Here is a 27,943-nt window from a genome sequence, read left to right on the forward strand (position 1 = left end):
TGAGAAGCTGGAGCTGGTAGAGGGAGCTCATCCGCCTCTCCCCGGATTTGAACCTGCGAACTGTCGGTCTTCAGTCCTGCTGGCACAAGGGTTTAACCCACTGCGCCACCGGGGGCTCCGTCTTACTGCCCAAACCCACTAAAGGAATTCTTGCCCTACTCTCCAATGGGTGACTGGTGCCAACGCAGTGAATCCCTTTCTCGGTCTTAAGACAGAACTTGGTGATGATGAGCTCACTTTTGATTTAGATTAGAAGCTGGCAGGGGTTCCTGCCTGGTGGGAAGAATGCAACAAGTGCATGTCTTTGTGGGTTTTTTTTTCCTCACCTGAAAATCTGTGATTTCTCCGCTTACGTAGTGTGAAACCTTGATCTCGTGCTTTTCCTTTCCAATGGGGACCTGGAAATGACCTTTCTGGACAAGCTTTTCAACCACTGGAGAGAAATAACAGGTTGGAGAAAAGACAGCTTAAAATCTTTGAGACATATCTCTCCGTCAAAGCGTGGCAAGTTTTATTTTCTAAGGGCTTTTGTCCAAAAACTATATTTTCCACCCTCTTCGCCCAGATCTTTGTGGCTTATTTCTATTTTTTTTTAAAGAATTCCAAAGTTTTTGGCCCCCAACAGCACAAAATGCAAGTCAAGCCAACTGGAAAGTGACTTCCTTGTTACTTTATTTCATTTTCTCACAAAGTTCTTCCCAGGGACTCAAGGAAGATATTATTTTACAGCACCAGGAGGAATGACACTTCAAAGAAAAATAATGTAACGAATTTTATGAAACAAGAGATCAGCCTTCTCTGACCTGCCTTTGCAGATGTGTTGGATTACACGGTCCAATAGCTGAGCACAATTGGTTATGGGATTGTGGAAGTTGTAGTTCAACACAACTGGGGGGCACCCAACTGGGAAAGCTTGCAGAGAAGAACTTGCACATTTTGCAACTTAAAAAGAACCTACATTCCTGGGAAATAGAGAAAGGAAGGCTTTTCTTATGGCAGAAGTTCATAAAATGAGTTGAATGGGGAAAACATATTAAAGAAAAGTTAAACCTACTATTTAACTCATCGCAGTAGCGTGATGAGTTAAACTCTTGTGCTGCTGAACTGCTGACCTGTAGGTTGGCTGAACTGCTGACTTGAAGGTTGGCAGTTCAATCTGTGAGACGGGGTGAGCTCCTGTCTGTCGGCTCCAGTACCTGCTACCTTAGCAGTTCAAAAACATGAAAATGTGAGTAGATAAATAGGTCCTACTTCAGCAAAGAAACGCTCCAAGCATGACAACACAGGCTCCTTGGTGTGAAAAATGGAGGAAAGCCAGAGATGAGCACCACCTCCAGAAGCTGGAAATGAAAGGAGAAGCCTCTACCTTTGTTAGTGTTTGTATGTCTCATTGTATATGATTGTAAAGGCATTGAAAAAAGGTAAAGATTTTCCCCTTCCAGTTGTGTCCGACTCTGGAGGTTGGTGCTCATCTCCATTTCTAAGCTGAAGAGCCAGCATTGTCCACAGACACCTCCAAGGTTATGTGGCTGGCATGACTGCATGGTGCACCATTACCTTCCAACTGAAGCAGTACTTATTGATCTACTAATTTTTGCATGTTTTCAAACTGCTAGGTTGGCAAAAGCTGGGGCTAACAGAGGGAGCTCATGCCGCTCCTTGGATTCGAACCTGTGACCTTTCAGTAAGCAAGTTCAGCAGCTCAGCGATTTAACCCACTGTTCCCCGGGGGCTCCTAAAGGCATTGAATGTTTGCCTATGTATGTAAATGCTAGGGGGGAAGGACAGTATATAAATAATAATAATAATAATAATTATTATTATTATTATTATTGTAATATACAGGAAGATACAATTTTAAGCTAAATCACGAGAGTTTTTTCACATTACACACCATCAGCCTATATTTTGATGATAGATAATACAATGCTTGTAGTGGAAATATTTGTGAACAAATGTAATGTGCAGATAAATATGCAAAATACCTTTCTGTCAAAGAATACAACCTATCAGTGACTTATAGAGTGGCTAAGTTTTGTGCACTTCAAGATTAAGTACAACACTGCTGCTCTATGAACAGAAAAAGTAGGAGAGGATGTGTAATATCATTCATAATTTTATGGCAACTCCGTCAAGGCTTTGGTCAGTATTAAGGGAAACTGACCAAGATTAGAGACACACAAGCATATGCCACTAAACAGATGCCAGCCTCAAAGTACCACAGTGATCAGGGAGAAGAAATGTTCCTACTTTACCCACCCAGTGTTAAGCATTGATTCACCAGCCTCTTCTATTCGCCCTGCTTGGAAAATTACATTTTATGACTACATCTCTCAGAATCATCTAGCACACTCCACAATTCCAAAAACGGGTATCCCCAATAATAACTTTTCCAACCTCCAGTGCTAGCATCAAACTTACCTCCATCCTCTACAAAAGTAAGTGCCACATGGCCAGAGCCACTTAGTCTTTCCACATGGTCCACTTCGCCCCCCTTGTTCTGCCGTTTGCTGAAAAACAGTTCTAGTTTGTCAAGCAGCTTGTCCTCTGAAACTGAAAGGATGGGCAATCCAGACAACAGGACTTGCCGGGGACTTCGTGCCACAGAGATCTGCAGTGTGGAGAAGGAAGGAAAAGGAATTAGACTTGGAAATAAATAACCAAATGCCAACTTGCAATGATACAAAGAACAAATGCCCACCATCATGGAGCTGAGAATGATGCTATATGGCATTCAGAAGGAAAGTGGAAGTCTGGCTCTGGGGTCACATATAGCCCTGAAGGGCATTATGTGACTGTTAACCATTCCAGATCTCTTTGCAAAGGATCAGGCTCCAAAAAATCCTATGGAGTTTATTTATTTACAGTATTTATATTCCACCCTTCTCACTCCGCAGGGGGACTCAGGGCGGATTGCAATGTACATATACATGGCAAACATTCAATGCCATAGACACACAACATATATAGACAGACATACAGAAGCTATTTAACATTCCAGCTTTTTCATGAGGGTATTCTGGCCACCAGGGGAGCTGTCGCTTCACAGTCCATTTGCGACACCAACGAAGTACTTCCTCATTCTTTGCATGCTTGCTGGAGATTTTTATGGCATCGTAAATTAACCTCCCCGCAATAACCTGTACCTAAATGTCCTACTTGACAGACGCAACTGTCTTTCGAGATGCAAAGGTCGACAGCAAGCTACACAAATTGGTCGGAAGCTCACTCCGACCCGGACTGGCGTCCAACTCATGACCTTTCGGTCAGTAGTGATCTTAATGCAGCTCCCAGCCAGCTGCGCCACAGTCCCGGTGCTTAAAAGAGCACTATTTTTTGTTATATTAATATTAATTTTTGAACCCTTTTATTTCTCTCCTTTTTTTTGAGAGAAGTTCTGAAAGAGTCCAGGAACAACAACAAAAAAATGCCCTTCAATCACAATGCTGTTTCCTATTCCCGATTCATATGCACTCACATCTGTAAAACATGCAGTCTCCCAGGTAGGACTAAACTGCAGTCTGCCAGCTCATTTTATTTGGAAACATTTCTTTTTGGAGATTACAACTCAGGCTGAAGCTTCATTGTCCTATACCCCAGGATCTGATCCTAGATTATCTTCTTATCCCAGATTATCTGGTAGACTCACTGCATTTTGTATGGATAAAAGGGACTTTATATTTAAACTGGGCTGGGCTATTTTAGAAATGGGGCTTCAATGCAGTGTATGCTACCCAAAAGAGGCCACCCAATCTAAAAGGTTGAGTTCTAAATGAGAGCCAATGCACACTTGATGGAGAATTTGCATCTTCTTCCATACCATGTACCACGCTGCCCATTATCAGAAGTACAAAAGCCACCCCACATAAAACAGGGACATTCCTCAAGCGCAGGCAAAAGGCTTTTGAACTCACTTCCACAGATGCGAGCAAGAGCAAAGTCATGGGCTCGGCTTTCACGTTGACATAAGTCCAGTCGTCTAGCTGAACCCGATGCTGCCCCATTTCAATGATCCTACGGGCAACTGGAGAAGAAAGGAAAGAGATCAGTTCAGGAGCGAAATTCTATTCCATTTTCAACTCTCTTGTCAGTTTGGCAACCTATTATCAATTGTCCCTCTTCCTTAAGATGGAGAAGAGAAAGATATCTCTAAGAGTTAAATGGGCTGTGGACTGGTGGAACAGGTTCAAGAAATCTTGGACACAACCAGAATCATAAACCAAAAGGAGAATTCCAGATTTACCACATCTGTTTTCTTTTGCTAATTGTCATTGAGTAGTAGCTATCTAGTCAGTGGAAAGCTGAGAGATTATAGCTCAGAAATATAACTTGTTTGGAGTCCAATTCCCCAAATCTCCCAACTACCATGGCCACTTTTCCAATTCCTGCTCCCCCCCCCAAGGAATATATATATATTTATATATTTACAGTATTTATATTCCGCCCTTCTCACAATGCAGGGGACTCAGGGTGGATTACAATGTACGTATACATGGCAAACATTCAATGGCATAGACACACAACATATATAGGCAGACACACAGAGGCTATTTAACATTCCAGCTTCATGAAGGTATTCTGGCCACCAGGGGAGCTGTTGCTTCACTGTCCATTTGTGACACTGGGGTACTTCCTTATTCTTTTGGCTGCTTGCCGGAGATTTCATGGCGTCATAAATTAGTTAAATTAGCCTCCCCACAGAAGCGGTGCCTAAGCTGTTGCTTCACCATCCATTTGTGACACTGATGTACTTCCTCATTCTTTGCAGGCTTGCTGGAGATTTTCATGGCATTGTAAATTAGTTAAACTAGCCTCCCTGCATAGGCAGTACCTAAATTTCCTACTTGACAGATGCCACTGTCTTTCAGGCTGCAAAGGTTGGTAGCAAGCTACACAGATGGTTGGAAGCTCACTCCGACCCGAGCTGGCTTCGAATTCGTGACCTTTCGGTCAGTAGTGGTTTTAATGCAGTCCCGATGCGCAGCTGGCTAGGAATCTCTTGTATAAAATACAAGGGACTTTCACAATTTGTTCCTTTTGCTCCGATTCTGATGCTTCGTTATGGATGGCCACCATGATGGAGCCTATGAAGATTTCAGCCAGAAATGGTCGTGTTTACCTTCAGGATCCTCAAAAGTAATGAGAGCTGATCCTTCGGGAATGGGGCACCGGACCTGCGCCTGGGCTACCACAGGATCAGGCAGTGTTTGTTCCTTCTCCGCTTCTTCCACGTGGCCTTTAAACACAACGCTCCTCTCAGGATAGCTGGTGTTCACCTATACATGGGGGAGATATAAAGTTGGGGCTTTTTTATATATAACAGAACTAGTTGCCCCCTGCCACACTTTGCTGTGGCCCACATCGGGGTTCTGTGTGGGAGGTTTGGCCCAATTCTATCGTTGGTGGGTTCAGAATGCTCTATGATTGTGGGTGAACTATAAATCCCAGCAACTACAACTCCCAAATGTAAAGATTCTATTTTCCCCAAACTCCACCAGTGTTCACATTTGGGCATATTGAGTATTCGTGTAGAGTTTGGTCCAGATCCATCACTGTTTGAGTCTACAGTCATCTTTGGATGTAGGTGAACTACAACTCCAAAACCAAAGGACACTGCCCACCAAACCCTTCCAGTATTTTCTGTTGGTCATGGGAGAACTGTGTGCCAAGCTTGGTTTAATTCCATCGGTCCAGATCCATCATTGTTTAAGTCTACAGTCATCTTTGGATGTAGGTGAACTACAACTCCAAAACCAAAGGACAGTGCCCACCAAACCCTTCCAGTATTTTCTGTTGGTCATGGGAGAACTGTGTGCCAAGTTTGGTGTAATTCCATCGTTGGTGGGGTTCAGAATGTTTTCTGATTGTAGGTGAACTATAAATCCCAGCAACTACAACTCCCAAATGACAAAATCATTTTTTTTAGTGAAGGACATACATTGGGTTGTTAGGTGTCTTGTGTCCAAATTTGGTGTTAATTCGTCCAGTGGTTTTTGAGTTCTGTGAATACCACAAATGAACATTACATTTTTATTTATATAGATACAGGTTGAGTCCAGATTTATTTGCTCCCTATTGAACTTTCTCACATGTATAAGATGAAAAAGTAACTTATTTAACTCAAGGCTTTCAGAATACACGAGCCAGCTGGACCATGGTAGTAGGGGAGTTCTCGGAGCTCTACAACAACAACAAAGTAACTTACAAACTCTACCCAAACTCCAGAGCACAAGTTAAGTCAATGCTCAACCTTCAGAACTACTTGTCAAGGTCAAGAACAGTGTTATGATAACACAAAATACTTGTATGCATCTGAAACAAGGTTGGAGAACCACTTGTTCTCAGAGTTTGATAAAGAACCTTCCACCATCCATCGGAATTGGCTACATTGGCTGGAAATTGATGGGAATTTGGAGTTTAGCAACATCTAGGGGCAGAGTTTGGAACAGCTACTGTTTGGGACTGTCGATTCCCAAAATCTGCCAGCCAACACATCTAGAGGATTTTATTCCAAAGATTCTCGAATGTCCAATGGGATGTATTCCAAAGCTTTTGCATGTTTAGAAAAAAATAGCCCTGATATATAATGTGTTTTGCCTTTGGTTAGACCACACCTGGAATATTGTGTCCAATTCTGGGCACTACAATTCAAGAGAGATATTGACAAGCTGGAATGTGTCCAGAGGAGAGCGACTAAAACGATAAAGGGTCTGGAGAACAAGCCCTATGAGGAGCGGCTTAAGGAGCTGGGCATGTTTAGCCTGAAGAAGAGAAGGCTGAGAGGAGATATGATAGCCATGTATAAATATGTGAGAGGAAGCCACAGGGAGGAGGGAGCAAGCTTGTTTTCTGCTTCCTTGGAGACTAGGACGCGGAACAATGGCTTCAAACTACAAGAGAGGAGATTCCATCTGAACACGAGGAAGAACTTCCTGACTGTGAGAGCCGTTCAGCAGTGGAACTCTCTGCCTCGGAGTGTGGTGGAGGCTCCTTCTTCGGAAGCTTTTAAACAGAGGCTGGATGGCCATCTGTCAGGGGTGATTTGAATGCAATATTCCTGCTTCTTGGCAGGGGGTTGGACTGGATGGCCCATGAGGTCTCTTCCAACTCTTTGATTCTATGATCCCAGTGAAGAACAAATGCTTATCTCCATTGTGAGTGTTTAGGACAGCAAATGCAAAGGTCAGATAGGCTGAAACCTCACCACTTCTCAATTGAGAAATTTCACAAAACCAGATTCGCTTCCATCAAAAAAAAATCTAAGAATCTATTTTGAGATTTTTAGTGCCTTCTGAACAAACCAAGCAAATACTTACAACCTATGCTTACATCAGAAGAAAATCCAGAAATGAAGAATCGCCTTCACATATAGCAAACCCTCTAATCTTTTAGGGCTGTGTGAAAGGAATTATAATGTTATGCAATGTAATACTAATAATAATAATAATAATAATAATATATTATTATTATAATTATATTTTTATATTGCTTGTAATATTACTAATAATATTACAAAATAATGGTATAGTACAATATAGTAATATATAATACTGATATTGTGCTATGCTCATAATATAATATATTGTATGTATATTTATCTTGTAAGCTGGTCTGAGTTTCCTACAGGGTAGGAAGGGCGGCATATAGATGTCATACATACATACATATATTAGGCTTGGGTAACCACGGGAAAATTTGGTTCTAAACTCGTTTTGTTTTTAGGGGGCTCTTGTGTTTCGTTTTTTTAAAGAATTCCGAAATTTTCCTTTTAAAAATGTCAAAATATACGAAATTTCGTAAAATTACGAATCGATTCGTTAATGGCGGACGCGATTGCGCAATATGCTAAAAAAACCTCCAAATGGGACAGGGGGAACTTCTGAAGCTTCCCTCTCCCTCTGTTGTTGACTGTTGGTGTGATAAAACAAACAACAACTATATTATATTATATGATATGATAGCCATGTATAAAGATATGTGAGAGGAAGCCACAGGGAGGAGGGAGCAAGCTTGTTTTCTGCTTCCTTGGAGACTAGGACGCGGAACAATGGCTTCAAACTACAAGAGAGGAGATTCCATCTGAACATGAGGAAGAACTTCCTGACTGTGAGAGCCGTTCAGCAGTGGAACTCTCTGCCCCGGAGTGTGGTGGAGGCTCCTTCTTTGGAAGCTTTTAAGCAGAGGCTGGATGGCCATCTGTCAGGGGTGATTTGAATGCAATGTTCCTGCTTCTTGGCAGGGGGTTGGACTGGATGGCCCGTGAGGTCTCTTCCAACTCTTTGATTCTATGATTCTATTCTATATTATTATAATATTATTATATTATATTGTTGTATATTATAATATTATTATATTATATTATTGTATATTATATTATTACATTATATATTATTATATTATATTATATTATATTATATTACTTTATATTAGAATATTATAATATATATATAATATTATAATATAATATATTATAATATATTATAAATATTATATTATATTATATTATATTTTATACTAGCTGTACCTGGCAATGCATTCCTGTGGCATAGAGTGAGGGTATGAAAAATAAAGTAATGAGAAATTTTGGGCAAGAAGGATGCCAGGAGAAAGAGGAGGGAGGGGGGAATGTGGGATTTGCCAGCTGGAAGGAAGGAAGGAAAGAAGGAAGGAAGGAAGGTAGCCCAGTGTAGCCCAGAGTGAGGCAAGAAGAAGCATGAGGAAAGAGGAGGGAAGCAGCAGAGCAAAGGGACCAGAAGTGGGGTAAATGTGAGATTATAAAACTTGTAAAACATACGAAAATAATTACAAAATAATTACAAAAATTGGAAAAATTGTTTTGATTCTTAATTACTCTTCACACTATTCCTGCATGGCTCAATATTAGATCGTAAGCTAATTTAAATACGAATTAATAACGAATAACGAAATTAACGAACTGTATCGTTAATTTAACTGGATCGTTAACATACATACATACAGTGCCAGGAACATTCTGGCAAGCAGCACAGCCAGAAGGTATTCGAAATACTGAGGAAGAAACGGGGTAATCTACAGAAAACCCTGGAGGAGTATCTTCAGCCTCTTCCTTGTTGATAATCCTGTGAAATGGCTCAACTTTGTGGATTTCAAATAATAAGCCAAGTACAACAATTCAGTTGCTTTAACCATTTTGGCGCTCATGGACAGAACGACAGTCTGAAACACTGCTTTGAGGTTTTGCATTTTGTTGTACACCAAGTTAGCAAGCTGGTCCTAAAAGGAAGCTTATCAATCTTTTAAACAAGTATTTAAATGAACTTTCTAATACCTTGTGCAGACTTTCTTGAGCTATTGAACGTTTCTCTATCTGCTCCAGTTCTTTTTCCAGTGCCTCCTTTTCCTGTAGCAACTGGTTTCTTTCCTTCATTTGCCACTCCATCTCTTTCTGCAGAGAAAAAAAGTGCATTATTAACTTGGAATAAGAACGTGTAAGAAATCTTCTTCAAGATCTCAAACCTGTGCACTTCTTTTGCCACTGCAGCTTGGTTTAAAGATCATTGCCATACTCCACATAGAATACATAGAGTTCTCTGGATTGGGTTGTTGTAGGTTTTTTGGGCTATATGGCCATGGTCTAGAAGCATTCTCTCCTGATGTTTTGCCTGCATCTATGGCAGGCATCCTGAGAGGTTGTGAAGTCTCACAACCTGTGATTTCGCCTGCCATAGATGCAGGCGAAACATCAGGAGAGAATACTTCTAGAACATGGCCATATAGCCCAAAAAACCTACAACAACCCAGTGATTCCAGCCATGAAAGCCTTCGACAATACATTGAACATTTCTACAGGGAGAAATTACACTATTTAGCCAGTATTGTACCACCCAACATCCACAAGGAAGTAGCAACTAATAGTGAAAGGACCAAGGCAGTGACATTCCCGGCCCATCCTCTGTTCGGATATCAGCCAGCATGCCAACGACTTAAATTAAGAAATAGTTTTCTAAGATCTACAGAGATACTTGCTGGAACACCTCAGCAAGCAAGAGTCCAAAAGTGGCAGGCTCAAACACAGCCACTCAATCCATGGCTGATACCAAATGTGAAACTCCCCCCTGGGCACACAGAAAGCTGGGCGACTTGGAAGGTGTTGAATAGACTGTGCTCTGGCACCACGAGATGCAGAGCCAAACTTTAGAAATGGGGCTACAAAGTGGAATCCATGACATGTGAGTGTGGAGAAGAGCAAACTACAGACCACCTGCTGCAATGCAACCTGAGCCCTGCCACATGCACAATGGAGGACCTTCTTAGAGCAACACCAGAAGCACTATAAGTGGCCGGCTACTGGTCAAAGGACATTTAATAGAATGCTAAGTTTTCAAAATTTGTGTGTGTGTGTGTTTAAAAAAACACAATATAACTGTTTGGTTTGCTCCTGATATGATAAATATTAGACTGCAATATTATTAATAATATTACAATATAATGGTATAGTACAATATAGTAATATTTAATACTGATATTGTACTATGCTAATAATATAATATATTGTATGTATATATATCTTGCAAGCTGCTCTGAGTCCCCTTCGGGGTGAGAAGGGCAGCATATAAATGCTGTAAATATACGTATAAATAAATAAATTACAAAGGGGGCAAACCTGCACCAGAGCCCTGTAGGCTTTACATTCGTTTATCGGCTTCTTTTTTGGAGCACCAGAGAGCAGCACTGTGTTTTTGCAGCAGCCATTCTTATATGGCACTCCTCCCAATAATATTTGGGGGGTGACATTGGGACCTTTCCCCAACAATAAGCACCTTTGAGAACTTTTCAAAACTTTGAATCCTTTTGGTAAAAAAAAATGTCAAAGGGGGAAGTTGGAACTTTGGAGTGATGGATGGCAAAAGGACCTCCTCAAAGGTCTGCACACGACACAGAGACAACACCAATTGCTAGCATTACTCTTTCTGAACAAACTCTGGGATTTTTAATTTGGCAAGTTCTTTAGAAATCATGCCTCTGTTTGGGTATCAGCCAGCACGCCAACGACTTAAATCAAGAAATGGTTTTCTAAGATCTACAGAGACACTTAATGGAACACTTCAGCAAGTGAGAGTCCAAAAGTGGCAGGCTCAAACCCAGAACCTTAATCAATGGCTGATGCCAAATGAGAGACTCTCTCTTGAGCACACAGAAAACTGGGCAACTTGGAAGAACAGACTGCGCTCTGGCACCACGAGATGCAGAGCCAACCTTAAGAAATGGGGCTACAAAGTGGAATCCAGGACATGCGAGTGTGGAGAAGAGCAAACTACAGACCATCTGCTGCAATGCAACCTGAGCCCTGCTACATGCACAATGAAGGACCTTCTCACTCCAAGTGGCCAGCTACTGATCAAAGGACATTTAATCAACTACCAAGCTTGCAAACTTTGTGTTTTGTATGTATGTATGTTTGAAGTGACTGGACTGACCTTGAAGGAGCTGGGGGTGGTGACGGCCGACAGGGAGCTCTGGCGTGGGCTGGTCCATGAGGTCACGAAGAGTCGGAGACGACTGAACGAATGAACAACAACATGTTTGTTTGTTTGTTTTAAATGCAATACAACTGTTTGGTTTGCTTCTGACACGATAAATAAATAAAATAAATATGCCTCGAGAGCTCTAGTGCTATAGCTTGAGGGCTATAGCTTGAGGGCGACTTGCAGTTTCTCAAGTCGCTCCTGACATGACCAAAAAAAATACACATGACCAAAAAATATACACAGACTTGGCCACAGCAAGTGTATTTTTTTTGGTCATGTCGGGAGCGACTTGAGAAACTGCAAGTCGCTTCTGGTGTGAGAGAATTGGCCGTCTGCAAGGACGTTGCCCAGGGGACGCCCGGATGTTCTGATGTTTTACCATCCTTGTGGGAGGCTTCTCTGATGTCCCCGCATGAGGAGCTGGAGCTGATAGAGGGAGCTCATCCGGACTCTCCCCGGATTCGAACCTGCGACCTGTCAGACTCTAATGCAGGGGTCCACAAACAGAGGGCCAGTTCACAGTCTCTCAAACAGTTGGAGGGCCAGATTATAATTTGAAAAAAAAAAAGAATTCCTATGCACACTGCACGTATCTTATTTGTAGTGCAAAAATAACTTTAAAATAATACAATAATTAAAATGAAGAACAGTTTTAACAAATATAAACTTATTAGTATTTCAATGGGAAGTATGGGCCTGCTTTTGGCTGATGAGATAGGATTGTTGTTGTTGTTGTTGTGTGCTTTCAAGTCATTTCAGATTTAGGTTGACCCTGAGCGAGGGCCGGGTAAATGACCTTGGAGGGCCGTATCCGGCCCTCGGGCCTTAGTTTGAGGACCCCTGCTCTAATGCTACAATGACATACAATTGCTGTAACAGTGCTACATAGACGTACTCTTAAAAGAAGCAAAATAAGTGATACAAAAACAAAGACACAGAGGTAGTCAGGGCCATAGCCAAAAAAATCTTTCGGGAGGGGTTGAAATTGGGGGGGGGGTTGAACATTTCACAGGGGGGGTTGAAACCTGCCTCCTAGCTCACGCTGAAGCAAAGAGCACAGCAGGAGGCAGAACAGCCTTCAATAGCCTGCAGCTCCGCCCTTGTCAACCACCTCCCCCAAGTCTGGCCTCCTTAATGAGAGCATTCAACATCCCCCCCCCCCCCAACTTGGTTGCTTCACTACTGTTCTGTCACGCGCTGGGCCTGTAAATAATTGTCTTTAGAACAGGATATGCAACCTTTGCCCAGCAGGAAGCCAGGGGGCCTAAAGAGAAGTTCTCAGAGGTTTCCACCACAAACAGTCTTTAGATGACTTGAGAAGTACAACAAAGTCTTTTATTGATGAACAATCAAACAGAAACTTCTCTTGTCTTCAGTAAAGTTAAGCAAATGATTCCAAGCTTTTAGGCAACTGGTGAATTCCTAATCTTGCCCACCAAGGACAGGCAACTGTCTTCAATAACTTCTTCTTTAAAGGAAAATCCAATTTTTAACTTCTCCCAGGCTGACTGTAATCTAACCCTTACTGATGTGGGCTCCGCTACCGGGTCGAACTGCGTCTCGAACGCCGAGTGGACCTACCAGCAAGGCAGTAGATGTTCTCTAGTTGGAGTTATTTGGTCTTTATGACTGTTTTCCTGGAAATTCTTTGGAGACTCTTAAGACCTTTCTCCCCCGGAAGGTCTTAAGGATTGAAGCTTTTGTACAGGGGAAGCTTGCACAGATCCTATACATAAGCTTTCCTTGCTGAAACTAACTAAAAATGGCTCCCTTTCCTTCCCAATTGCCTGAGAAAGGGGCGGGACCAAAACTTAACAATGATGGACAGGTGACTTGCCCTATGACTGCAACCAAAGAAGCCACTTATCTGCAGAGTCCCTGAAACCTAGGACTGCAAGCAAACATTTAATACAAAGCAAATAAAGTTGGAGCTCCTGGTACAGCTGTACCAGAACAACTACATCGGCTATTGCTGCAAGTAATGACAGTGTGAATAAATTGCCAATATTTGCTTGAGATCGTGCTTGCAGTTCTGGAGGGACTCCTGATTTTTTGCATCTCATAGACTTAGCATGGGGATTTGGTTAACCAGTTAAAATTCATGAGTAAACCAGGTTTTTTTTAAAAAAATCTGAAACATTTCGGGGAGGGGGGGTTGAACCCCTAACCCCCCCCCCCCCCCCCGCTACGGGCCTGGAGGTAGTAAATTGGCATGGCTTCAAGCATGAAGGTCTTGGAGCTAAACGTTCCAAGGAGCAGAATTTGTTTTGTCATAATGAAAAAGACTAGTTGGGTTCAATGTAAGGGAATCCTAGTTTAAAACACCTGAAATGCTAATTCCTTGGCTTTGGCTTGATCCTCATATTCAAGGAGTTTCGCATGCAGACTCTCAGCTGCCTCTTGGTGTCGGGATGCCTCCTGCTCGCACTCCTCTCTGCCGCTCTCCAGTGACAAATGGTCCATCTCTAAAGCCTTCAATGTGTCCTGGAAATGAGGAGACAACCACAAGAGCATCAGATATCTTCTCCCATAGCTACAATCGAAGATAAAGATGTATAAAAAGAAAGAAATATTACACGAAAATGAGCTGTGTATAAATACGTTTGAGCACCAAAAGAAAGTAAGTGCAAAAAAACTGCTGTAATGTTGAAACAGTAAAAAAAATGTTGGGTTAAATAAATATCTTTATCCCGTGACTTAATTTAATTACGAACTCACTAGGTTTCTCTTTTTGCACAGGAAGCATTGAAAATCCGGGCAAGATTAATTTCTGATGTTGCAGTTCACTGTTGTGGGGATGCTTTTACCTAATCATAGCGTGGTTGTTTATATCCAAAGTGTTTCTTGCTTATGTTTTAATAATACTGAATTTTACTTATTTTTTTAACTATGCAAGAGCTAGTTCATATGGCATTTATGTAGTATTTTAAGGGGGCATCTTATCATTGATGTCTGTAGCATTTTAATTAAACCCCTGTGCTGGCAGGACTGAAGACCAACAGGTCGCAGGTTCGAATCCGGGAAGAGGTGGATGAGCTCCCTCTATCAGCTCCAGCTCCTCATGCGGGGACATGAGAGAAGCCTCCCACAAGGATGATAAAACATCAAATCATCTGGGCGTCCCCTGGACAACGTCCTTGCAGACAGCCAATTCTCTCACACCAGAAGCGACTTGCAGTTTTTCAAAAAAAACAAAAACAGATATGGACAGATAGTCAGAGGCTATTTAACTTTTCTGGCCACCAGGGGAGCTGTCGCTTTCATTGTCCATCTGCGACACTGATGAAGTACTTCCGCATTAACGGCATGCTTTTGTAGGAGTGCTTTGCTGGAATCTTTTTTATGGCCTAGTAAATTAATTAAATTAGCCTCCCCACACATACGTGGTATCTAATTTTCCTACTTGACAGATACAACTGTCTTTCAGGTTGCAAAGGTCGACAACAAGCTACACAATTGGTTGGAAGGTCACTCCAACCCGGGCTGACTTCGAATTCATGACCTTTGGTCGGAAGTGATCTTAACACAGCTGACACTATTGTGGGGATGCTTTTACCTAATCATAGTGTGGTTGATTATATGAAAAGTGTTTCTTGCTTAAGTTTTAATTTTAATAGGTTTTTAACTATGCAAGAGCTAGTTCATATGGCATTTATGTAGTATTTTAAGGGGGCATCTTGTCATTGAGGTCTGTAGCATTTTAATGATTTATGTAGTATTTTAATGGTATATTTCTTGTTGTATTTTATAATTTGGTTTTTATGTATTTTACTAGCCACCCCCTGCCATGCGTTGCTGCGGCCCAGTCTGTATATGTGTTTTGTGTGTGTATATATGTATTTATATGTGTGCTTTTATTTGTGTATCTGTGTGTGTGTGTGTATGTATGTGTGTATATATATATAATATATATATTTATTTGATCAGTCATATGACCATTTCAAAATAGAACACAAATAAAAAACAAGGCAAAAAGGTGAGGATATATATGTGTGTGTGTGTGTGTGTGGGTGTGTGGGTGTATATATGTGTGTGCATATGTGTGTGTGTAGATGTGTATATATGTGTGTGTTTATATGTGTATATGTATATTGTGTATATGTGCTTTTCTATATGCATATTTGTGTGTATATATGTATGTATGTTGCCTGTATGCGTGCATGTGTATATATGTGTGTATAAATATATGTGTCTGTGTGTATGTGTATATGAATACGTGTGTGTGTGTGTACATATATATATATCTATATAAATAAAAATGTAATGTTCGTTTCTGGTATCCACAGAACTCAAAAACCACTAGACGAATTGACAGCAAATTTGGACACAAGACACCTAACAACCCAATGTATGTCCTTCACTTTTAAAAAAATGATTTTGTCATTTGGGAGTTGTTGTTGCTGGGATTTATAGTTCACTTAAAATCAAAGAACATTCTGAACCCCACCAACGATGGAATTGAACCACATTTGGCACACAGTTCTCCCATGAAAATACTGGAAGGGTTTGGTGGGTAGTGTCCTTTGGTTTTGGAGTTGTAGTTCACCTACATCCAGAGATCACTGTGGATTCAAACAATGATGGATCTGGACCAAACTCTACAAGAATACTCAATATGCCCAAATGTGAACACTGGTGGAGTTTGGAGAAAATAGAATTTTACCATTTGGGAGTTGTAGTTGCTGGGATTTATAGTTCACCTACAATCACAGAGCATTCTGAACCCCATCAATGATAGAATTGGGTCAAACTTCCCTCACAGAACGCCCATGTGGGCCACAGCAACGTGTGGCAGGGGATGGCTAGTATATATGATGTATTTTTGGGATTTTTAAGTCCGTTCTGCTGGGGTTTCTTTTGGTGTGTGTGTTTTTAGGGACACTCGTTGGACTGTAACACTCGTTGGACTGTAAGTTCTATTGTATCAAAATTTCATGTCAATTTATCTAGTGGTTTCTGAGTTATGTTAATCCCACAAACAAACATTACATTTTATTTATATACTAGCTGTCCCCTGCCACATGTTGCTGTGGCCAAGTCTGTGTATATGTGCTTTGTGTGTGTATATATTTGTGTTTTTGTGTATATATGTGCGTATATATGGTTATGTATTGTCGAAGGCTTTCATGGTCGGAATCACTGGATTGTTGTAGGTTTTTTCGGGCTATATGGCCATGGTCTATATGGTTATGTTCATGCATTGTAATGATTTTTTATTTTTATATTTTGCTTTTTAAGTCCATTCTGCTGTGTTTTTTAGTGTTTTTATGAGTGATGGTCACTCGTTGGCCTGATAGGTGTATTGCGTCCAAATTTGGTGTCAATTCATCCGGTGGTTTTTGAGTTGTGTTAATCCCACAAACGAACATTACATTTTTATTTATATAGATACATTTATTTGTTTGTTCTATATGTGACAGACCTACAGTCTAAGGACTGAATAAACTACTACAACAACTACTACTACTACCACCACCACTAGGAAAAGGCATTACTTTTTGCACAGAAACAGTGGTACACAAATGGTGTGTGTCAGGCCCATAGGATTTCGTTTCGGGGGGGGGGGGGGTAAAAACTTTTCAGGGAGGGTTTCGGGGGGGCTGAGTTTCGGGGGGGGGCTGAGTCTGAGTGAAAGAGGGTCTACCCTAGCAAACCTTTTGTATCATTACCCCAATACCCCCATGCATATGGGATATATTGAGTATGGTGATCAGATCATGATATGAATAAACATAACAGTTTAAATAATGCACCAGTAGGGCCTTTTCGTGAACCACCATGAGAATTTCGGGGGGGGGGGGGGGGGCTGAAGGCCCTCAAGCCCCCCCCCCCCCCCCCCCCGGCTACATGGTGTGTGTGTACATGCCTTCAAATCACCCTCTGGCTTATGCTAACTGCATGAATTTAATAGGATTTTCCTAGCCAAGTAGCACTCGGAAGTGATTTTGTCAGTTCCTTCCCTTGAAATATATATAGTCTTCAGCATCGGGTATTCACTGGCAGTCTCCTATCCAGGTACTAACCAGGAAGGACCCTGCTTGGGTTCCAAGATCAACCAGGATCTGGTGACTTTAACGTTAAACACAGTTGGAAAGGGTTACCTGATATTTCTTAATCTCCCGCATAGTTTGTTCTTCCATTGTCTCCAAATAGCCAAGTGATGAGATGCTCTCGGTGGGCAGATAGATGAAGGATTCCTGCATTCAAATGGAGTTCATAGTCAAGGGCCTACTGACCATAGTGAAAATATGGAGATGACTATATGGGTGAATAGATCGAAACAAAGGGAGACAACACCATTTACCTGGACATCTTGTTAAGAAAGAAAGAAAAAGGGGGGGGGGGGGGACACAAGACTAACTATTGATCACTGACAAGTATATAGGAGGCCCTCCACTTTGGTAGGGGTTGTGAGTACAAGACAACCATGAAAGTGAGAAAATTACAGATTAAGTAGACACTCATTTTTTAAAAACCTGGGAGAACACCACAGGAGGATCTAGCGAGTCCTAGGCATACACTGCCATATAATCCAAATTATCAAAGCAGATAATCCATATTGTCTGCTTTGAACTGGATTATATGAGTCCACATTGTCATATAATCCAATTAAAATCAGATAATCTGGATTTTATATGCAGTGCACTTCCCTTTTTATTATTTAATATTATTTATATTATTTAATTATTTAATAATAATAATAACTATTATTATTTTCATTATTATTATCATTATTATTTGAAACACAACAAGATGAGTCCACAGCAGACACTCTGCTGGCTGTTGAATTGGATCGCACGCCGGACACTTCCCAAGTGTCTAGGACTGTGTAATGTATCGGCAAATAATACGTGTAGATTCCAGTAAGGTGGCCTTCTGCAGCTGGCAGATGGTAATTTTGACAGCGCCGAGAACGTATTATACAAATCTGCAAAACCTTGTAGGGTTCAGATGTCAGGGAAATGATATAACAGATATTTATAATATGCTTAGTAATTGAGAGTGGGTAGACCTACGTTTTCCTTTCTGTTTCAGTACTCAAACCAGGGACTGTGCAATGAAATTAATGAGTAGTACATCGAGGCCATAAAAAACCTAAAATATATGTAAAATGGAAACCGCAAGGCTTTGCCAAAGTTGCTTAATTGTTCTAAAAATCAAAATAACTGTGGGAGACATCCGAAAATAATTCCGAACAATGGGTAAGTGGTTTAAATTTGGAATTACTCCTCCCACTATTCCTGCATGGCTCGAAATTGGTTCAAAAGTTATTTTTTTCTGAAATAATAACGATTTACAAAGATAACGACTGTCCCTACCTACCCATGCCTACTGCAAAGACTCTGGCACAAGCCAGTAAAGGTGGTCCCAGTGGTGATCGGCACACTGGATGTAGTGCCTAAAGACCTTGACCTGTACTTAAACACAATCGGCGCTGACAAAATTACCATCTGCCAGCTGCAGAAGGCCACCTTACTGGAATCTACACGTATTATTTGCCGATACATTACACAGTCCTAGACACTTGGGACTCCAGCAAAGGATCACCGCCTTGTCGGGGCGCTGGAGCTTGAGCACCTCAATGATGTCATGAGCGAAACCGTGAAGGGCCACCCAAGACGGGACGGTTGTGGCAGAGAGGTCAGACCAAGCGTGATCCCTGGGGAAGGCAATGGCAAACCACTCCAGTATCCTTGCCAAGAAAACTAAATGGACCAGTACAACCAGAGATATGTCGGTATGCCATTGGAAGATGGGACTCCCAGGTCGGAAGATGGCCAAAATGCTACTGGGGAGGAGCAGAGGATAAGTTCAACTAGCCCCAGATGTGATGACGCAGCTAGCTCAAAGCCGAAAGGAAGGCTAGCGGCCGACGGTACTGGAGGCGAACGACGAATCCGATGCTCTAAAGATCAACACACCATAGGAACCTGGAATGTAAGATCTATGAGCCAGGGCAAATTGGATGTTGTTATTGGTGAGATGTCAAGACTAAAGATAGACATTCTGGGGGTCAGCGAACTGAAATGGACTGGAATGGGCCACTTCACATCAGATGACCACCAGATCTACTACTGCGGACAAGAGGAACATCGAAGAAATGGAGTAGCCTTCATAATTAATAAGAAATTCGCTAAAGCGGTGCTTGGATACAACCCAAAAAATGACAGAATGATCTCAATTCGGGTGCAAGGAAAGCCTTTCAACATCACAGTGATCCAAATATACGCCCCAACCACAGCTGCTGAAGAAGCAGAAGTAGATCAGTTCTATGAGGATCTGCAGGACCTACTGGATAATACACCAAAAAGAGACATTATTTTCATTACAGGAGACTGGAATGCCAAGGTGGGAAGTCAAATGACAACTGGGATCACAGGCAAGCATGGTCTGGGAGAACAAAATGAAGCGGGACGCAGGCTGATAGAATTCTGCCAGGAAAACTCGCTGTGTATAACGAATACTCTCTTCCAACAACCTAAAAGACGGCTTTATACATGGACCTCACCAGATGGTCAACACCGAAATCAGATTGACTACATCCTTTGCAGCCAAAGGTGGCAGACATCCATCCAGTCGGTGAAAACAAGACCTGGGGCTGACTGTAGCTCAGATCACGAACTTCTTATTGCCCAATTTAGAATAAAACTAAAGAGATCAGGGAAAATACACAGACCAGTTAGATATGATCTCACTAACATTCCTAGTGAATATACAGTGGAAGTGAAGAACAGATTTGAAGGACTAGATTTAGTAAACAGAGTCCCAGAAGAACTATGGACAGAAGTCCGCGACATTGTTCAGGAGGTGGCAACAAAGTACGTTCCAAAGAAAAAGAAAACCAAGAAGGCAAAATGGTTGTCTGCTGAGACACTGGAAGTAGCCCAAGAAAGGAGGAAAGCAAAAGGAAACAGTGAAAAGGAGAGATATGCCCAGTTAAATGCGCAATTCCAGAGGTTAGCCAGAAGAGATAAGGAACTATTTTTAAATAAGCAATGCATGGAAGTGGAAAAAGACAACAGAATAGGAAGGACAAGAGACCTCTTCCAGAAAATTAGAAACATTGGAGGTAAATTTCAGGCAAAAATTGGTATGATAAGAAACAAAGATGGCAGGGACCTAACAGAAGCTGAAGAGATCAAGAGAAGGTGAGGAGACTATACAGAAGATCTGTATAGGAAGGATAACAATATCGAGGACAGCTTTGACGGTGTGGTGAATGAATTAGAACCAGACATCCTGAGGAGTGAGGTTGAATGGGCCTTAAGAAGCATTGCTAACAACAAGGCAGCAGGAGATGATGGGATCCCAGCTGAACTGTTTAAAATCTTAAAAGATGATGCTGTCAAGGTGATGCATGCCATTTGCCAGCAAATATGGAAAACACAAGAATGGCCATCAGACTGGAAAAAATCAACTTATATCCCCATACCAAAAAAGGGAAATGCGAAAGACTGCTCAAACTTCCGTACAGTGGCCCTTATTTCTCATGCCAGTAAGGTAATGCTCAAGATCCTGCAAGGAAGATTCCAGCAATACATGGAACGAGAGTTGCCAGATGTTCAAGCTGGGTTTAGAAAAGGTAGAGGAACGAGAGACCAGATTGCCAATATCCGCTGGATAATGGAGAAAGGCAGGGAGTTTCAGAAAAACATCTACTTCTGCTTCATTGACTATTCTAAAGCCTTTGACTGTGTGGATCATAATAAATTGTGGCAAGTTCTTGGTGGGATGGGCATCCCAAGCCACCTTGTCTCTCTCCTGAGGAATCTGTACAAGGACCAAGTAGCAACAGTAAGAACTGACCACGGAACAACAGACTGGTTCAAGATTGGGAAAGGCGTACGGCAAGGCTGCATCCTCTCACCCAACCTTTTTAACTTGTATGCAGAACACATCATGCGATGTGCGGGGATGGATGAATGCAAAACTGGGGTGAAAATTGCTGGAAGAAACATTAACAACCTCAGATATGCAGATGACACCACTCTGATGGCCGAAAGCAAGGAGGAGCTGAGGAGCCTTCTAATCAAGGTGAAAGAAGAAAGCGCAAAAGCCGGGTTGCAGTTAAACGTCAAAAAAACCAAGATTATGGCAACAAGAATGATTGACAACTGGAAAATAGAGGGAGAACCCGTGGAGGCCGTGACAGACTTTGTATTTCTAGGTGCAAAGATGACTGCAGATGCAGACTGTAGCCAGGAAATCAGAAGACGCTTACTTCTTGGGAGGAGAGCAATGTCCAGTCTCGATAAAATAGTGAAGAGTAGAGACATCACACTGGCAACAAAGATCCGCCTAGTCAAAGCCATGGTATTCCCTGTAGTAACGTACGGATGTGAGAGCTGGACCTTAGGGAAGGCTGAGTGAAGGAAGATCGATGCTTTTGAGCTGTGGTGTTGGAGGAAAGTGCTGAGAGTGCCTTGGACTGCGAGAAGATCCAAACAGTCCATCCTCCAGGAAATAAAGCCCGACTGCTCACTGGAGGGAAAGATACTAGAGACAAAGTTGAAGTACTTTGGCCACATCATGAGGAGACAGGAAAGCCTAGAGAAGACAATCATGCTGGGGAAAGTGGAAGGCAAAAGGAAGAGGGGCCGACCAAGGGCAAGATGGATGGATGGCATCCTTGAAGTGACTGGACTGACCTTGAGGGAGCTGGGGGTGGTAACGGCCGACAGGGAGCTCTGGCGTAGGCTGGTCCATGAGGTCACGAAGAGTCGGAGACGACTGAACGAATGAACAACAACAACAGACACTTGGGAAGTGTCTGGCGTGCGATCCAATTCAACAGCCAGCAGAGTGTCTGCTGTGGACTCATCTTGTTGTGTTTCAAATAATAATAACAAGAATAATAATGAAAATGAAAATAATAATAATAGTTATTATTATTATTAAATAATTAAATAATATAAATAATATTAAATAATAAAAAGGGAAGTGTCCAACATGTGATTGAATACAAAAGCCAGTATAGTGAGTTTGTTTGCTGTGTACTTTATTGTGTACTAATCTTGTTGTGTATCAAATAATAATAATAATAATAAACAGAAAATAGAAAAGCTCTAAGGCACTTGCACAGTAAGCTCTAAATCCTATTATTATTCCCAACAGCATCAGAAGCAACTGGATGCCTTGGGCCCGTTCTACACTGCCATATACAATCCAGATTATCTGCTTTTGAACTGGATTATATAGCGATCGATTATTTGGGGCTTCAACTTCCAGAATCCTCAACCAACTTGGCCAAATACAGTCAGGAATTTAGGGAACTGCTGTCCAAAACATAAAGAGGACCAAAGTTTGGGAACCACCACATATTCTCCCATTGTGTTTGTAGGCACCACAAATAGACCAGTTGCCTGCTGGAACCCACTGGTTGCCCACTGGAACTCACCTCATCCGACTCTGTCATGCTAATGCACCTGGAAGAGAAAAGAGAAAGGCTGTCTCAGGTCCCATCTACATTGCCATAGTAAAATCCAGCTGATCTGCTTTGAACTGGATTATACGAGTCTACACTGCCATATAATCCAGTTTAAAGCAGATGATCTGGATTTTACATGGCAGTGTAGAAGGGACTTTTGATACTTAATATGCCAGTGGTGACAACTTTTTTTTTCGTGTCAGGAGCGATTTGAGAAACTGCAAATCGCTTCTGGCGTGAGAGAATTGGCCGTCTGCAAGGACATTGCCAAGGGGACGCCCAGATGTTTGATGTTTTACCATCCTTGTGGGAGGTTTCTCTCATGTCCCCGCATAGGGAGCTGGAGCTGACAGGGGGAGCTCACCCTTGCTCTCCCCGGATTCGAACCTCTGACGTGTCTGTCTTCAGTCCTGCCGGCACAAGGGTTTAACCCACTGCGCCACTGGGGAGACAACTGATTGAAAAGGAATGCTTCAGCTACTCTTGATATTTACATTTTGGAAACTTCATGCTGGGTTCATCTGCATTGGAGGACTGATGCATTTTGACACTTTAAATGCCACTCAATCCTATGCAATCCTGGGATTTGTAGTTTGGGAAGCCATCTCTCTTTAGGAAACTGAAAGTTGCACAGGAGACTTTGAGGATACTTTTTTAAAAATATATTTTTATTAATTGAAAATTTATTTATTTACAATATTTCTGTCCCGCCTTTCTTAGCCCGAAGGCGATTCAAGGCAGCTTACAAATTGGCAGCAATCTGATGGCATAATAGTCATAAAATACAATTAAAAACATACAAAAACAGCATTATAAAACCATGAAAAACATATAATCACCAATGTCTTCCTATTAATCTCGTTTTTCAGTAGTGTTGTCTAGGCTGTTCCATGTTTCACTCTTTCATAGTTCCATGTTTATCTGTTACGATGTATTTCCAAAGGCTTGTTCAAAGAGCCAAGTTTTTATCTTTTTCCGGAAAGTCAGGAGGGGGGTGGGGCTGTTTTAATGTCCCCAGGGAGGGAGTTCCATAGCTGAGGGGCCACCACTGAGAAGGCCCTGTCTTTTGTCCCCGCCAGACACGCCTGCAAAGAAGGCGGGATCGAGAGCAGGGCCTCCCCAGACAATCTTAAGGTCCTGGATGGTTCGTAAAGAGAGATACGTTCAGACAGGTAAGCTGGCTAGGAACTGTTTAGGGCAGTGGTTCTCAACCTGGGGTCCCCAGATGTTTTTGGCCTACAACTCCCAGAAATCCCTGCCACTTTACCAGCTGTTAGGATTTCTGGGACTTGAAGGCCAAAAATATCTGGGGACCCCAGGTTGAGAACCACTGGTTTAGGGCTTTATAGGCTAAATCCAGCACTTTGAATTGTGTCCGGTAGCAAACTGGCAGCCAGTGGAGCTGGCACAACAGAGGAAAAACCAAGATAAAGCATACAAGCAATAGATATCAAACTCAAAAATGACACAATCTACTATTACAAGACTATAGCAGGAGTATTAAAAAAATAACAAAACAAAGACAAAACCGATCCCCACCAAAAAAAAAAAAATACAGGAAAAGGGATTTACAAACTTTCCATTCTCTGTCCGACCGTTTTTCTGAAGATATAGCCACGCTTCTACTTTTGGGCCCTTCAACCCAGCCATAGACCCAAAATATCAAGACAGATAATCCACACTATCTGCTTTGAACTGGATTATCTGTCCACACTGAGTCCACACTGCCATATAACACAGTTCAATGTGGACTTTATACAGCTGTGTGGAAGTGGCCGAAGTCATGAATCCTACACTAGATTCAATACAGATAATCGAGACGATTTTAAACAGAGGAATTTAATCTATATAAATAAACATGAGGAAGAACTTCCTGACTGTGAGAGCTGTTCAGCAGTGGAACTCTGTGCCCCGAAGTGTGGTGGCGGCTCCTTCTTTGGAAGCTTTTAAACAGAGGCTGGATGGCCATCTGTCAGGGGTGATTTGAATGCAATATTCCTGCTTCTTGGCAGGGGGTTAAACTGGATGGCCCATGAGGTCTCTTCCAACTCTTTGATTCTATGATTCTATGTAATGTTTGTTTGTGGGATTAACAGAACTCAAAAACCACTGAGGGAATTGACACCAAATTTGGACACAATACACCTAACAACCCAATGTATGCCCTTCACTCATAAAAACACTGAAAAATACAGGAGAAGGGACTTAAAAAGCCCCAAAAAGCTAAATGACAATACAGAAAAAATGGAAGAAAGAGGGAGGGAAGGGGAAAAAAGAAAGAAAGAAAAGAAAAGAAAGAGGGAGGGAAAGAAAGAAGGAAAGGTAGAAGGAAGGATGGAAGCAAAGAGAGAAGGAAAGAAAGAGGTAGAGAAGGAAGAAAGGAGAGAAAGAGGGAGGGAAAGAAAAAGGGGGAAGGAAGGAAGGAGAGAAGGAAAGAAAAAAGGGAAAGAAGGAAGGAAAAGGGGAGCGAAGGAAGGGGGGAATGTAGAGAAAGAGGGAGGGAAGGAAAGAGAGAAGGAAGAAAAGAGAGACAGCAGAAGAGACGAAGGTGGGACCGAGAGGAGGACCTCCCCAGAAGATCTTAAGAGTTCATGCCGGTTCATAGAAGGAGAGAGATGCGATTGCGGAAGATAGGTGGGCCCCGAACCGTTTAGGGCTTTATAGGTCATGACCTGCACCTTGAATTTGGCCCAGCAACTTATTGGCAGCCAATGAAGCTATCTTAATAGGGGTGTTGTATGCTCCCTGTAGTTAGCTTCAGTAAGGAGCCTGGCTGCCACCCGTTGTACCAGTTGAAATTTCCAGGCTATCTTCAAGGGCAGCCCCACGTAGAGTGCACTGCAACAGTCTAGTTTGGATGTAACCAAGGCGTTGACCACCCTGGCCAAGTTGGACTTCTTCAAAGACTAGATGGAAGTCAATTTTATATATACTACTAGCAGTCCCCTGCCATGCGTTGCTGTGGCCCACATGGGGGTTATGTGTGGGAGGTTTGGCCCAATTCCATCGTTGGTGGGTGAGTAGTCATGCCAAGTTTGGTCCAGATCCATCATTGTTTGAGTCCACAGTGCTCTCTGGATGTAAGTGAACTAGAACTCCAAAACTCAAGGTCAATGTCCACCAAACCCTTGCAGTAATTTCTGCTGGTCATAAGAATTCTGTGTGCCAAGTTTGATTCAATTCCACCATTGCTGAAGTTCAGAATGCTCTGTGATTGTAGGTGAACTATAAATCCCAGCAACTACAACTCCCAAATGTCAAGATTCTATTTTCCCCAAACTCCACCAGTGTTTACATTTGGGCATATTGAGTATTCGTGTAGAGTTTGGTCCAGATCCCTCATAGTTTGAATCCACAGTGCTCTCTGGATGTAGGTGAACTACAACTTCAAAACCAAAGGACACTGCCCACCAAACCCTTCCAGTATTTTCTGTTGGTCATGGGAGAACTGTGTGCCAACTTTGGTTCAATTCCATCATTGGTGGGGTTCAAAATGTTCTTTGATTGTAGGTGAACTATAAATCCCAGCTACTACAACTCCCAAATGACAAAATCAATTTTTTTGAGTGAAGGACATACATTGGGTTGTTAGGTGTATCCTGTCCAAATTTGGTGTCAATTCCCCCAGTGGTTTTTGAGTTCTGTTAATCCCACTTTACAAAGCCTTTTCCATCAGAAGTGCCCCAAACTACAAATCCCATGACTCCATAACCTTGAGTCATGGCAATTAAAGTGATATGAAACTGCATTATTTCTACAGTGTAGATACAGTCACAACCAATTTGAACCTCAACAATTGTGGTCTTTCTTTTCTAAATGAGGAGGAGGCAGGGAAACCAAGGGGTCCTTTAAGATCATCTACTCGGTGGAGGCAAATTGGTTTTCTGTTAAAGGTACTACTATAAGGAGGAATGGGGTGAAGGTGTAATTTGCACTTACCTCCTTCTTTCGCTTCTTGCAGTCTGGTCTCCTGATTCGCTTTTACTTTCGATTCCCACTTTGTTTGCCTGTTTCCTGTTTGCTCCTCCCTAGATCACGCCCTTCTTCCTGGTCAGACGATGACCCTATATATTCTCCACCCACACCCTTGTTTTAATCCGAATTTTCCAACGGATCAAATTGGAAACCAGAGATTTCTGCATCTACCATACAGAATGAATGCAGCTTGACACTGCTTTAACTGCCCTGGCTCAATGCTATGGAACTACTGGAGTTGCCATTTAATAAGGTCTTTGGTCTGCCAAAGAGTACCAAAGTACACATCCCAGGATTTTAGACCATTTGAAGTGGTCTCAAACTGCATTAATTCTACAGTGTAGATGCACCTGAAATCCATTCTAGGGTGAAGCGTAAGCTTTTGTGGCTTTGGCATCACACATTTCCAAAGTCAAAGAATCAGGGGCCCTTTCCACACAACTGAATGAAATCCCACATTATCTGCTTTGAACTGGAATATATGGCAGTGTGGACTCAGATAACCTAGTTCAAAGCATATAGAGCCCTATTCTGGATTATATAGCTGTGTGAAAGAGCCTTGGATTGTCCATTGTGGGAGTAACACTTAAAGGTAAAGGTTTTCCCCTGACATGAAGTCCAGTTGTGTCCAAATCTGAGGACTGGTGTCATCTCCAATTCTAAGGCGAAGAGCCGGCGTTGTCCGTAGACACCTCCAAGGTCAAGTGACTGGCATGATCTTCCCGCCACAGCAGTACATATTAATCCACTTACATTTGCGGTGGCGCAGTGGGTTAAAGCCCTGTGCTGGCAGGACTGAAGACCGACAGGTCGCAGGTTCAAATCCGAGGAGAGGCGGTTGAGCTCCCTCTATCAGCTCCAGCTCCTCATGCAGGGACATGAGAGAAGCCTCCCACAAGGATGATAAAACAAAAATCATCAGGGCGGCCCTGGGCAACGTCCTTGCAGACGGCCAATTCTCTCACAACAGTATATTTTTTGCATGTTTTTGAACTGCTAGGTTGGCAGTGTTTTTGCTGTTTAATAAACTTTT

General features: G+C 42.2%; 1 protein-coding gene across 2 annotated transcripts in view; it reads right to left on the reverse strand.

The window, feature by feature from the left end:
- IFI35 (interferon induced protein 35) overlaps positions 1-26,975 on the reverse strand; it is a 29,940-nt gene extending 2,965 nt beyond the window's left edge. Inside the window, exons 1-9 of one of the 2 annotated variants that reach the window (XM_067470102.1) lie at positions 26,875-26,975; positions 22,906-22,933; positions 17,609-17,704; positions 13,833-13,991; positions 9,308-9,424; positions 5,120-5,276; positions 3,915-4,024; positions 2,422-2,611; positions 327-433 (exon numbers count right to left, since the gene is read on the reverse strand). In XM_067470102.1, coding sequence (XP_067326203.1) covers positions 327-433; positions 2,422-2,611; positions 3,915-4,024; positions 5,120-5,276; positions 9,308-9,424; positions 13,833-13,991; positions 17,609-17,704; positions 22,906-22,923 — 954 coding nt within the window. In that variant the 5' untranslated portion in view covers positions 22,924-22,933; positions 26,875-26,975. Of the gene's footprint in view, positions 1-326; positions 434-2,421; positions 2,612-3,914; positions 4,025-5,119; positions 5,277-9,307; positions 9,425-13,832; positions 13,992-17,608; positions 17,739-22,905; positions 22,934-26,874 lie in introns of both variants that reach the window. The other variant, XM_067470103.1, reaches the window with a different exon arrangement.
- Between the last annotated feature and the right edge of the window lie 968 nt (positions 26,976-27,943).

Source organism: Anolis sagrei, chromosome 6, assembly GCF_037176765.1.
Source record: "Anolis sagrei isolate rAnoSag1 chromosome 6, rAnoSag1.mat, whole genome shotgun sequence".
In the NCBI taxonomy this organism is placed as follows: Eukaryota; Metazoa; Chordata; class Lepidosauria; order Squamata; family Dactyloidae; genus Anolis; species Anolis sagrei.